The sequence below is a fragment of the Amphiprion ocellaris genome, chromosome 19 (genome assembly GCF_022539595.1).
Source record: "Amphiprion ocellaris isolate individual 3 ecotype Okinawa chromosome 19, ASM2253959v1, whole genome shotgun sequence".
NCBI lineage: Eukaryota > Metazoa > Chordata > Actinopteri > Pomacentridae > Amphiprion > Amphiprion ocellaris.
This window is the reverse complement of record NC_072784.1, coordinates 19,431,175-19,444,026: the sequence shown is the minus strand read 5'-3', so window position 1 is coordinate 19,444,026 and position 12,852 is coordinate 19,431,175. Positions and strand designations below refer to the sequence as shown.

The 12,852-nt window shown below is 39.9% G+C and overlaps 1 protein-coding gene across 6 annotated transcripts in view; it reads left to right on the top strand.

Moving 5' to 3' along the window:
• axin1 (axin 1) overlaps positions 1-12,852 on the top strand; it is a 39,841-nt gene that overhangs the window by 5,465 nt on the left and 21,524 nt on the right. For 3 of the 6 annotated variants that reach the window (XM_035953905.2, XM_023282535.3, XM_023282534.3), the window contains exons 2-3: positions 552-737; positions 8,037-8,996. In XM_035953905.2, coding sequence (XP_035809798.2) covers positions 8,113-8,996 — 884 coding nt within the window. In that variant the 5' untranslated portion in view covers positions 552-737; positions 8,037-8,112. Of the gene's footprint in view, positions 1-551; positions 738-5,669; positions 5,904-8,036; positions 8,997-12,852 lie in introns of those variants that run through there. The other 3 variants (XM_035953906.2, XM_035953907.2, XM_023282533.3) reach the window with 3 other exon arrangements.

The window sequence follows — 12,852 nt, the reverse complement described above, 5'->3', positions numbered from 1 at the left end:
TTTAATTCATCTCATTATGCTACATTTGGCAGCTGATGTTTAATGGCACATTTGGAACTCTCAAGGCTCTAAATTGTAATCTTTGTGTTTATGTCTTATCAGATCTAAAGCACTGGCATAAGCAGTAATTTTATCTGTCAGTTTAGCATGTGCTGTTCTGAAAGAGGAAAAACACTGTCAAGCAAAAAATAATGATCTCTACTGTTCCAGGTTTGACTGAGTCTCAATTTTTGAATCTCTAACAAGAACAGTGTCAAACGCAACTGCAAAAGAGCTTGAGAGATGTATTAAATTAAATGCATTAAAATTGTATTTACAGGAGAAAACTGTTGGGAAAACTTTATTTCAGTAGAGGGCACCATGCTACCTTATCAGTATATGGCTGGGGAGTTTGACTTATGTTATAGCCACTGTGATGAAGCCTTAGTCACAATTTATGAAGTTTTGTTTTGTGAAGAATCTATAGAGTATAAAATCAGTACTGTTTTTTGCTTCTTAATCCTTGCTTTTCCCCTGTTAACTGTACTAATGAAATACTTCTTCTTTTTCAGGAACAAATGGATGGTAAAGACAAACTGTTATGGCGACATTCTGCTCCAGCCGGATCTTTCTGTTTCATGAGGGTGAAAGCGGCTTTACCAATACTGCAGCACAGTGTGCTAAATAACTGTACAATGGAATCTTCGATGAAAGGATGTGCTGCTGGAGGATGTGTGGAGAAGACAATCAAACACAAGGTAAAACTGTGCATCCAAATCATCTTTATGTGCACCATTTACAGGATGTAACCACAAACATCCAGTGCTTGTACACATGCAGATACACTTAAGAAAAGCCTTAAAAAACTCTTTACAGCAGTGAAACTGACTGTTGAGGGTGACATGTGACACCCAAGTGTTAGTGAGAGGAAACTCCTGTAAGAGATCATTTATTAATTAATGATCTTGGAGAATTTGAAGAAAGAATAGCGAGTAATTGCTGACTTCGGGGGTGCTTTTGGAAATAAAATCAACAGAGATACAGCGTATAGTATAGAAAGTAACTAGTACAAAGAAAAGAGGAGTGTCTGAGTATCAGGATGCTTAAATTGTTTCTGCAGAAAGTAAATTTTGCCTCAAGGAAGCTGCACTGGATTGAACCTTTGTTCATGTTTTATGTTGCTGGCATAAATATTGCAGGAACTGTTCACACTTTAACAGGTTTGCAGGTCTGAGCCGGCACTTCAGGTGATACAACGAGACAAAGTGTGAAACACGTAGTCCTGTTCACTGTGGTGTTCACAGATGTTTTCATCTAATTATATGATAGAAAAAGCATTATGTTTTTATGATGTTCCACCAGCCTTTCATCTCGTTAAAATGGTGTGACTGCTCAGTGACTGCCTGGTGTGAAAGCACAGACAATGACAAAAGCCTTTATTGCTGCATTTAGTCTTTGTACTGTAAAGTCATAAAGTAATGACATGATGAAGTGTATCTAACAGGGCTGCTGAACACGGCAAAGTGTTTTGTTGAACTGAAACAGTCACGCATTTGGATGTCTTGTTGATCTTAAATTGTATAGAAATTAATTTATGTAGCTCTATGTGATATAATCTGATGCAGAGCAGCTGAAATACAGACTTAAATTTAGTTTAATGGTTTAAACTGGCATGCTGATCGCTTTCTCTGACTTTTAAGTGTTTATACATTAGAGGTATGTCTGTGCATAGTGTGGCTTCCACCATAGATGGATTGGTTTTATTCATAAACACACCAGAACAAGAGCAAATATATCTGAAAACTTCTTTCAATACAAAGCATCAGGAGGAATAATGTAGCTAAAAGTTATAGTTTCTTTTTAAATTGAAAGCCCTCTAAAGTGTTAGCATTTGAGTGGTCATGTCAGTGGTGTATAATGACATCAGTAAAGCTGTGGTAAGAGAGATATATGTTGCAAATAAGACATAAAAGTCACCATTTGCATTGTTAGCATGTTAGGAAATGTAGTTAACATCATTATGTATGTTGTTTGCATTTACCATTAACCTGTATTGTTGGCCATTATGTATTGAAGTAAAAAAAAAAAAAAAAAAAAAAAAGGTAAATTTCCCTAAATTTACCACTGCATTTTACTGCTTCATCAGATGTTCCGTTCCAACTTCCTGCTGGTAAAGTTAGTAACAAATGCTGTCTGAATGCATTACATGACCAGGAAAGCTTGCCATGGTGTGGTATTTATCTGGTTAATGCACATGCCAGTGAAGTCATCTGGTGCAGGATGGAATGAAAACCTGCAGACTGTTGGCATCCAAAACAAAATGTTGCCCAACTTGCTCTGTAAATACCTGAAAATAGCACATGAAACACTTAAATATTCAGATTATATATCTCATCAGTTTGTCAGAAAAGCGCTCAAAGCATTCTCTGCCGTAATAAAATGTAGTCATTGTCACAGCAACAACAGATCTGACCTTTGACGGGGTATTCCACAAAATTTACAGATTTTCAGTCTTCTCACTAAGATGAGTACTGCTCAGTATGTGGGAGTACTTCTGTGGATCTGTAGGAGGGTTTATTTTTGTTTGTTTGCCTTTTTTAATTCTGAGTGGATTTACACATTTATTTATTACAGAAAGCATTGCATTACAAAGTGGGGCATGATATCTGACAAACATTCAACCAGAATGCTATTCACTTCCATTATGGGAATTGTAGGATCCAGCATTTCTTGACCTTACTATGGATTAAAAATTAGGTAAATTTAGCAGCTGCAGCATCAGTTTTGTCTTAAAAATCTATGAAGTTTATGATGCCCTTTCATTGTTTTGTGGGCTTTAAGATCTGATGTGACCAACAGAGAGATTTTCGTTAGCACAAACATCCTCATTTGTATATAGCATAACAATTAATCATGCATTGATTCGTATTAAATCTCAACTGGAGTTCACCAGAAGGCATGTGTGGGACTTTGAAGCGACACAGAAATGGTTTAAAGACAATAAGGTGAACGTTCTGCAGTGGCCAAGTCAGAACTCAGACCTCAATCCAGTTGAAAATTTGTGGTTGGACTTGTCCAGATGTGCAAGGCTGATAGTGACCTGTCCACAGAGGTTTAATGCTGTATTTGTAGAAATCTGTTTTCACTTTCACATAGAATAGTCTTTTCTTTTCTTTCTTTTTTGTAATTTCTTGCCAAAAAAGCCAATGGAGATTGTGGCTAAAAAGCCGGAATGGAACCTTTTTTATAATATTTTTTCTAACAATTGAGAGAGGGAGAATGGGGGAAAAAATCAGTATACCATATCATCCTAAGCCGGGGTGGAGCATGGTGGTGGCAGCATCATGACGTGTGGAAGCTTCTCAGCTGGAGTTTCTGGAAACCCTGTAAAGGTAGTGGGTAGAATTAATTCAGTCAAGTGTAGGGGGATCCTGGGGGGAAACCTGGATTCATCTATTAAAAAATGATTTTCAGCAAGACAGTGACCGGAAGCATGCAAAGCTAAACAGAAATGGTTTAAAGACAACAAGATCAGCACCAGAACCCAGTCCTCAATCCAATTGAGAATTTGTGGCAGTTTTGCAAAGAAGAAAGGTGTAAAATTGCAGTGCAAGACTGATAGTGACCTGTCCACACAGGTTTAATGCTCTGCTTGTATAAATCTGTTTTCACTTTGACAAAAAAAAGTAAAATTCATTATTTCTTTTTTTTGGTAAGTTCTTGCCAGAAAGGCCAATGAAGATTGTGACTATAAAGCAATGAATGGAATGTTTTTTATGATATTTATTCTAACACTTGAGAAACTAAGGGAGAGAGGGAAAAGAGAGCAGCAAATCGGTATACCACATCATCTCAAACACACCATCAGCACTTTGAAGCACGGTGGTGGCAGCATCATGATGTGGGGATGCTTCTCAGCAGGAGGTTCTGGAAAGCCTGTTAAGGTAGAGGGTGAAATAAATGCACTAAAGTATAGGCAAACCGTGGGGGGCAACCTGCAAGAAAATTAGTTTTCCAGCAAGACAATGACCTGAAGCAGGCAATGCTACACAGAAATGGTTTAAAGATAAAAAGATCAACGTTCTGGAGTGACCGAGTTAGAGCCCAGACCTCAATCCAATTGAGAATTTGTGGTTGGACTTGAAACCATCCCCAACTTGAAGCATGGCAGTGGCAGCATCATGATGTGGGGATGCTTCTCATCAGCAAGTATATGGAAATCCAGAGGGGCAACCTGGGAGAAAATTAGTTTTCTGCTCAGCTATACAGAAATAGTTTAAAGACAACAAGATGAACATTCTGGAGTGACCGAGTGAGAGCCCAGACTTCAATCCAATTGAGAATTTGTGGTTGGAGTTAAATCATCCCCACTGTGAAGCATAGTGGTGGCAGCAGCACCATAATGTGGGGATGTTTCTTGGTAGCAACCATAGGGGAATTCTGGGGGGATTTTTATTGTTTTTGTATATATATATATATATATATATATATATATATATTTTTTTTTTTTGTAAATTCATACCAAAAAAAAACAACAGTAGTCAGTAGATTGTTGCTAGAAAAAACGATGGAATTGAACCTATTTTTCATGGTTTTCATTGTAACACTTGATAAAGAGAGAGAGAGCATGAGAAGGGTGATAAAATGGTGGGAAAAAATATTTGTTTTCCAGCAAAAAAGCAATGACTTGAAGCATGCAAAGTTACATAGAAATAGTTACAGACAACTAGATGAACATTCTGGAGTGGCAGAGTCAGAGCCCAGACCTCAATCTAAGTGAGAATTTGTGGTTGGAGTTAAACCATCACCACCGTGAAGCATGGTGGTGGCAGCATCATAATGTGGAGATGCTTCTTACTAACAACCATAAGGGATTTTTTTTTTTTTTTTTTAAATTTTGTAAATTCTTACCAGAAAAAACAATAGTAGACAGTAGATTGGCTGGAATAAAAGATCGAATTGAACCTCTTTTTCCTGATTTTTATTGTAATACTTGTTGGAGGGTGGGCAAGACACATGGAAATAGTTTAAAGACAACTAGATGAACATTCTGGAGTGGCGGAGTCAGAGACCAGACCTCAATCCAGTTGAGAAATTGTGGTCTTAGTTGAACCATCACCACCTTGAAGCATGGAGGTGACAGCTTCATGATGTGAAGATGCTTTTAGGCAGCAAGTATAGGGGAATTCTGGGAGTATTTTTATTTTTTTGAAAAACCTACAACAGACTGTAGATTGTGGCTGGACAAAAAAATGGAATTGAACTTCTTTTTCATGATTTTTATCATCTCAGAGAGAGAGAGAGAGAGAGAGAGAGAAGGGGAAAATTTGTTTTCCAGGAAGACAATGACTGACAGAAATAGTTTAAAGACAACTAGGTAAACGTTCTTGAGTGGCCGAGTCAGAGACCAGACCTCAATTCAATTGAGAATTTGTTGTCTTAGTTGAACCATCCCCACCTTGAAACATGATGGTGGCAGCTTCATGATGTGAAGATGTTTTTTGGCAGCAAATACAGGGCAATTCTGGGAGTATTTTCATTTTTATGTTATGAAAAAACCAACAATACACAGTAGATTGTGGCTGGAAAAAAATATTGAATCTCTTTTTCATGATTTTTATTCTAACACTTGGGGAGAGAGGGAGGGAGAAGGGAGGAGAAAAAAAAAATCGGTGTACCACATGTATGAAACCCAAACAGTGGCAGTTTGTGTAGTGGACGGGTGAGGCGCTGTGCATCATCCGCCGCGCAGCCTCAGCCCCGCACAGACAGCGAGAGCTCAGCCATGGAGAGGTGGAGGAGAGCGGACTGTTTTCTTTGTTATTTTTAAACTCTGTGCAAATCGGAAGTATGACACCGCTCGCTGTGACTTGTGTCGGACCAAACGCCCGATGCACCCGAAAGCAGCCAGAAGATTTCCACCGGTTAAGTATATGTCACTTTTTTTTTTCTCCCCCTGTCAGCCCCCCTTCTCTCTCGCTTTGCTCAGAGATTGGGATTGCGGTAGTCGGGAGATATACCATCGCTTTGCTGCTTGTTAGTCTTTTCGGGGGAAATCGGTGCGGGATTCCCTGCGTGACGGTAGGGGGAAATGTTTGTCATGTTGTTCCTTGAGTTGAGCAGCTGTCGGCGGATACGGCTGCAGATATTAATAGTGTGACAAAGTTGTGCACTTGTCGGTCGGCTGCTGAAAGGCCTGGATCACTGTGTTGTGTGTGTCCGTGTGTGTGTGTGTGTGTGTGTGTGTGTGTGTGTGTGTGTGTGTGTGTGTGTGTGGGGAGTTTGTTTCCCCTCCCCCACTCGCCGATGCCTGTTCTGCTCATTCTGGAGAGGCCAAGACATGAATGTGATGAGAGGCTCACTTCAAAGAACAGTTTCAGGACATGGAAGAAAAACAAAATGTAAATAATAATAATTAAAAAAATAAATAAATAAATAAAATGGGGGCATTTCCCCCTCACTGACCTAAAGCCTCCCTCCATGTCGCTGCACACCTGTGATCCATTCATTCAAACAGTGATGCCGAGCGAACATCTTGTGCCGATGCATCCTCTGTACAGGTACTAAGATGCCACCTTGCACACGTGATTGATTTCTATTTGCATTTTTGCACTAAAAATTGCGCCTTGTGTTTGTCATTCCTGCACATCTGCCCCCCCCCATGCGCGCTACACGTGCTGCTCGCACTTCCCACATTTGTGCAGCGAATAAACACTTACTGTTTTGCCCTTTTTTTCTTTTTTTTTTTTTTTTATCCAGCCTTTGTTCCAATCAGGAGAAAATGATTTGTATCTGTATTGGACCAGACAGAGAGTGGGTGTTGCCCTAAAGGAAAGGGTGATGGCAACCATTAAAAAATATTTCTTGTGAAATCACAGCTAGAGTATACCCAGCTGTCAGCCTTTAGGAAACCATGCTCTTTTGTTTCATTTTTTACTCCTATTACAGTCAACAAGTGTACCTCGCCATAAATAGGAATTTAGATTGTGAATGCAGGATTCGCTTTCTTCGCCGTGATTTTGATCTGTCAAGAATTAGTGGCTGCTGCTGCTGTGTGGATTCAAACAGTCAGCTGTGGCTGCACCAGGCCTCAAATTGAATACTGACAGCGTATCTGGGAAGCTTAGTCATAAGCTGTGCAATCCGTAGAGGTGGGGATGGAAGCAGCAGATCCTTTCCTCAGCAATAAAAAAAAAAAAAAAAGAAGGAACTGTGATATGACGGCAAGATGTGTCCTTGATTGCTGGGTGCGCTCTCCTGCAGCTAATCCTGCATAAATACGAATATGGCACAAGGATCAATAAAGTATCATTCGTGGCACTGCTCATATCAGCTAATAGTAAAGAGAATAAGGCTGCTTCATTATTGAGCTCATACTGTAAACCTCAAGTGAATTTATCACTGTGATGACGCTCCAGTACTCATTTGGATGAAACTGGATTAGCTGTGTGAAGTAATGATATGCATATGAATCAGTGAGATATTATTGGGCTGTAATGCTACACCACATTCACAAATCAAACCACGTTGAAAGGCTAATGATTTTAGATGTCTGTTTGTAGGTGGGGGACCCAAGTGCATGAAAATTTGTCCTTGTATTATGGCTTTTTTTAGACGTTTCCTTGCTGATTTGTTGTATTTCTGTTGTACCGATCGACCGATTCTACTGTAAGCTTCCAAAAGATGTAATAAGATGTTATTATCAGAACGTAAAATCAGCAGAATCCACCAGAATGTGTTGCATTTAAAGGCAAACCACTTTACGAAATCCTCTCGATTTCCACTGAATCTGTATTAATTTTAATGTTCAGCTAAAACCCAGCCCCTTGAGTTTTCCATGAATATCTGATGAAAACGCCAACTGAACTGAATTCTGAACATTTCCCAAGAGGTCCTCTTCCAACCAGGCGGAATTCCCTCGCACTCGTCGGTATTGCCGCATAGAAATATAGTTTGACATTAACATGAGAATGATCATTATGTGTTGTAGTAGTAGCACCCTGTTAAGGCAAGCACATGATGTGATGAATCTCATTCTGTATTTTTCCTCTTTGCAGGAGCTTTTTTGCAGTGGCATAAGTAGAATTCTGGATCGAACAGTTGCACAGTGCGGGCTCTTCGGGGACGTGGTATATGGATGCTGGGACTATGAGCATAAGCGACAAAAGGGACTACTTGGCAGACCTGGGAGGCAGCTTCACTGAGGACGCTCCCAGACCTCCGGTCCCTGGGGAGGAAGGCGAGCTGGTGTGCGGTGATGGTCAGCAGCACAGCAACCTCGGCTTCTCCTCCAAAAGCGAGAGCCTAAAATGCGAGGCGCCCGTGGCTACGCCCAGGCGACCCGACCTGGACTTGGGTTACGAGCCCGAAGGCAGCGCTTCCCCAACGCCGCCTTACTTAAAGTGGGCAGAATCTCTTCACTCCCTCCTGGATGACCAGGATGGCATCCAGCTGTTCAGGACGTTCCTCAGGCAGGAGGAGCGTGCGGATATGTTGGACTTCTGGTTTGCGTGCAGCGGCTTTCGCAAACTTGAAGCCAACGAGGGTAACGAGGAGAAGAAGGTGAAGCTGGCGAAAGCGATCTATAAGAAATACATCCTGGACAACAATGGGATTGTCTCCAGACAGATCAAACCGGCTACCAAGTCCTTCATCAAAGACTGTGTGATGAAGCTTCACATCGATCCTGCCATGTTCGACCAGGCTCAGACTGAGATACAGACTATGATGGAGGAGAACACCTATCCTTTATTCCTTAAGTCTGACATATATTTGGAATACACACGGACAGGAGGGGAGAGCCCTAAGCTGTACAGCGATCAGAGCTCTGGTTCCGGGAATGGAAAGGGACTGTCGGGTTATTTGCCGACTTTATACGAGAAAAGCAGATTTGACCAAGAGCCGGAGGAGCAGCCCGAGTGCGACTCTGCGCCGAGCAGCCGGCTCGCTCAGAAGCTGTTAACGGAGCCGCAGCAAGTTGCCAAAAGCGCAAGATTCCAGGACAGTCACCAGTACAGGTAAATCCTCCCAGCGAAGCTTCGCTCGAGCTCTAACTGCTGAATTAGAAATATACCTGAAGCCCCCATGCCACCATAAGCTTGAGATGAAAACAGAGTGTGAGTGTAATGCAAGAGTTGGCAGGGATGGTGTGTGAAGTGGTTTAAGTATTTGAAGGTATGGTGGTGAGGAAATGCCAGAAATTAAAGAGACTACTTGACTTGTTTGGAGGTTGAGGCAGCAATCTTTGTGTTTTCAGTGCAGTAATCATGTGTTTCCTATTGAGGTTTTTGTAGTAAAACAGGGTTTTATTTAGTGAGGAGCTTTTCTGTCATCATTGACCCTGAAACTCTAACTCTTCCCCTTCATGTCAAGTCTGCATTTTTGGAAAAATTGATTTATATTTGTGTAATGAAATACTATAAATATGATGTTTGACTATTCAATCTATAGCTCCCAAACTTCTTTAATAAAGTGAAGCAGTCACCGCCATGGATCAAGACTTAAATTGATCATGATTTTTCACTCTTTTTGGATTTTTGAACCAAATCATTTTAACAGCAGAACATCTTTGCAGAGATGGAATACTATAGACTGCACCTTCATATTTATTGCAGCCTTTAAATTTCAACACAGTATGCTGATTAAGAGTGGCTGCGCTTCGTAACTCAGAATCAATACAAAGTTACTAATTTATGTTTTGTAAATTGAACTAAAACGGTGAACAAATGCCTCAGTTTGCAGTGATTTTTGACTTTTTTGATGCTCACAGCCGGCAATGTCATTCGAACAGTGTCCTCTACGCTTTGAAATGCTTTTCATATCTGGCGTGGGGAGGTCAAAGTACATTCATCCAGATGTTCTGATCTCTGTAATGCCAAATCTGCTGATGCCTGCTGCTTGATGCTGAGAAAAATCAGCTTGTAGTCAGTTTAATGTGCCTGTAAGGACATAATTAGAGGCCTGTACTTTTAATAAATACAGTTAGTTGTTAATTGCAGCTGAAAGACCAACATCCATCCCAATCCTTGGCTTTTTCCTCTAGTGATGACAGAGTCGTCTGTATTTTTGTGGTGTTTTTACCTAATGTTAGGACTTTGCGTAATTTATACATTTGCTGGCATGACAGATTATTTTCTATAAATGACTAGGGATGCATGATGATATTGTATGCAAACTGAACAGGCAAATGAGGCCTGTCAGGCTGAGTATTTACAGTTTTCTTTGGAAATGTCATATCAAATACACTACCGTTCAGACGTTTGGGTTCACTTACAAATGTCCTTATTTTTGAAAGAAAAGCATTTTTTTTTTCAATGAAAATAACATTAAATGAATCAGAAATACAGTCCAGACATTGTTAATGTGGTAAATGACTATTGTAGCTGGAAACAGGTGATGTTTAATGGAATATCTCCATAGGGGTACAGAGGAACATTTCCAGCAACCATCACTCCTGTGTTCTAATGCTACATTGTGTTAGCTAATCATGTTGAAAGGCTAACTGATGATTAGAAAACCCTTGTGCAATGATGTTAGCACATGAATAAAAGTGTGAGTTTTCATGGAAAACATGAACTTGCCTGGGTGATCCCAAACTTTTCAACGGTAGTGTGTTTATGGCACGTTTTACATGCAAGTTGGAGTAATTTTCTTATTTTTCATAGTGAATGCGTGCATTTGAACAGCTTTGTATTTTATGACTGCATCAGCTAGTAAGAGTAGGCACAATAATATGGTAATTGCGCCACAGAAGAGGTTTGACATTCACTGCAATCAGGTGTATAAAATATGTGCATATATTGGCATTCAACCAAATTGAGTTCATTGGTTATTGGCAAAAATGCAATATTGCGCATTTTTTGTTATGAACGAGACCTTGCATATAATCTCAGACATGCAGAATTTGAAAATAGTGTAATATAGTTAGTATAGTATGAGTATAGCGTGTTGGCAAACCTATTGTAAAAAAAACACAAACAAACATTTCAAGAAACTTACTTTTTTGTTTTCGTTTTTGTACAAATTGGGCTCAGATGATGAAGTTTCTGCTTCAAGTTTTCATCAATTTTGTTTAAATGTAATACACTGATAAAAACCTGCGGCTTTAGTCTTGTATAGTGAGATTGTGTGACTCTGGATTTGGTCTTGTGTACCTTGGACATATGCTTGGACTATTATCGCCCATTTCAATGATATGTTGTGACTCTGTCAGCACAATAACAGAATGGAGACCGGACTTAATACCTTAAAAAGACTCTGAATATTCACACCAGGAATTGATGCTTGTTTATAGTAAATACTTGTGCTTGAACAGGAGGTACAATCCTGTTAAATGAAAAGTGGCTCAGAAATAGGAACTTATAAATCATAAGTCACATTTTATTACTGCAGCCAAACTACTATCAGTGCAGACAGGAAGCAAACAAAGCTTATTATGTAACAAGGTCACATCTTCAGATGAGGATTGAGGTCACTTGCAGTAAAGGAAAAAAAGAAACTTGATAAATGTCACAACTGAAATGTCACATGAACAATTTGTGCCATTATTGCTGCAAATGAGAGCGAATCATGTGAGATCCTAATGTGATGGCAGCTATTGTCCGCTTTGCCCTAATGTTAGTCCCCCTGCAGAAGCGCTACAGAAACTTTCCCATGTTTGACCTCTCTTGCTGCAGCACCACTGTTATGGTGAGGGTCAGGAATTCACATCAGCTGACAGACAGACAATACCTTCCAGATAAAACCCTCTCTGTGACAAAAACACCGAGCACAGTGCTGCACTATGTAGTGGAGACTGAGCAAATCCTGATCACTATTTGGTCGGTTAAAACCCCCTCAAATCAGATCTGTGCCACAGACCAGGCAGCTGCAGTCTTCTGCTATCTTTTTTCCCCCCAAGATCTTGCTGTGTTTCATTACATTCTCCAGCTTTTTTGGTTGATATCTGCAGAATGTAAATGCTTGTTTGTACAAGTAAGGTTTTTGAAAACATAACATAAGGCGCTTTTGTTGGGGATCGATGTTTGAAGTCGTCTCTAAAATATAGGGCGAAAAAAAAAGTCTACGCTCCCACAGACATTGCAGCCATATGCGTGTGAAGATCTGCACGGCAAGCAATAAAAAAATAAATAAACTGTGATTGAAACACATTTATTTTCACATCATTATTTCAGCAATCAAGCATTTGGCTGAAATTCCAGAAAGACACGCTTCATTTTTAAATTGCCTTTTAGCGTCGCCCGTTGGGTGCTTTTTTTTTTTCTTGTGAAGCTAAATTTTACAGCAGTTGTGTCAAAATCTCTTCAGAGACGGGTAACAAAAGACATTAAAGAGTCTTTCAGATCGGCTTTAAGAAATGAAATAACTTGAAAGAGAATGGCCATTAATGTTCAGAGGGAGAGAGAACGGCTCAGTTTTGTTCTCAGTCAAGTTAGATGTAAACTTCAAAGGCGAGACCACATCGTCTTTGCAATTTTAATGAAAGTTGCCGTTGCCTTTGAGTAATATTAAGAGCCCCGTAACAGACTACATGCTGGAGTAAAGTGGAGATAAACATTTAACTGTATTATGTGTCGAAGATGAAAGGCCTGTATTCAGTTTTTAGAGTTGAACCTTATCAATGATTGTTTCATGTTCGGGAATTGACCTGATATTTCTTGCATGTATTTAAAAGCTGCAGGAAGAGAATTTTAAAGTTTTAACTGCACGTTGGTTGGTCAATATCATGCAATAGCTTCATGTTAAACTGCTGGAATTCTTTCCAATCCATGTCCTTGAAAGACCTTGGCTTGGGACCCCATGTGGCATTACATGATCTACAGAAATCTGTGGGAGCACTGGAATAGTGATAATTATTGATGCTCTTTTGATGAT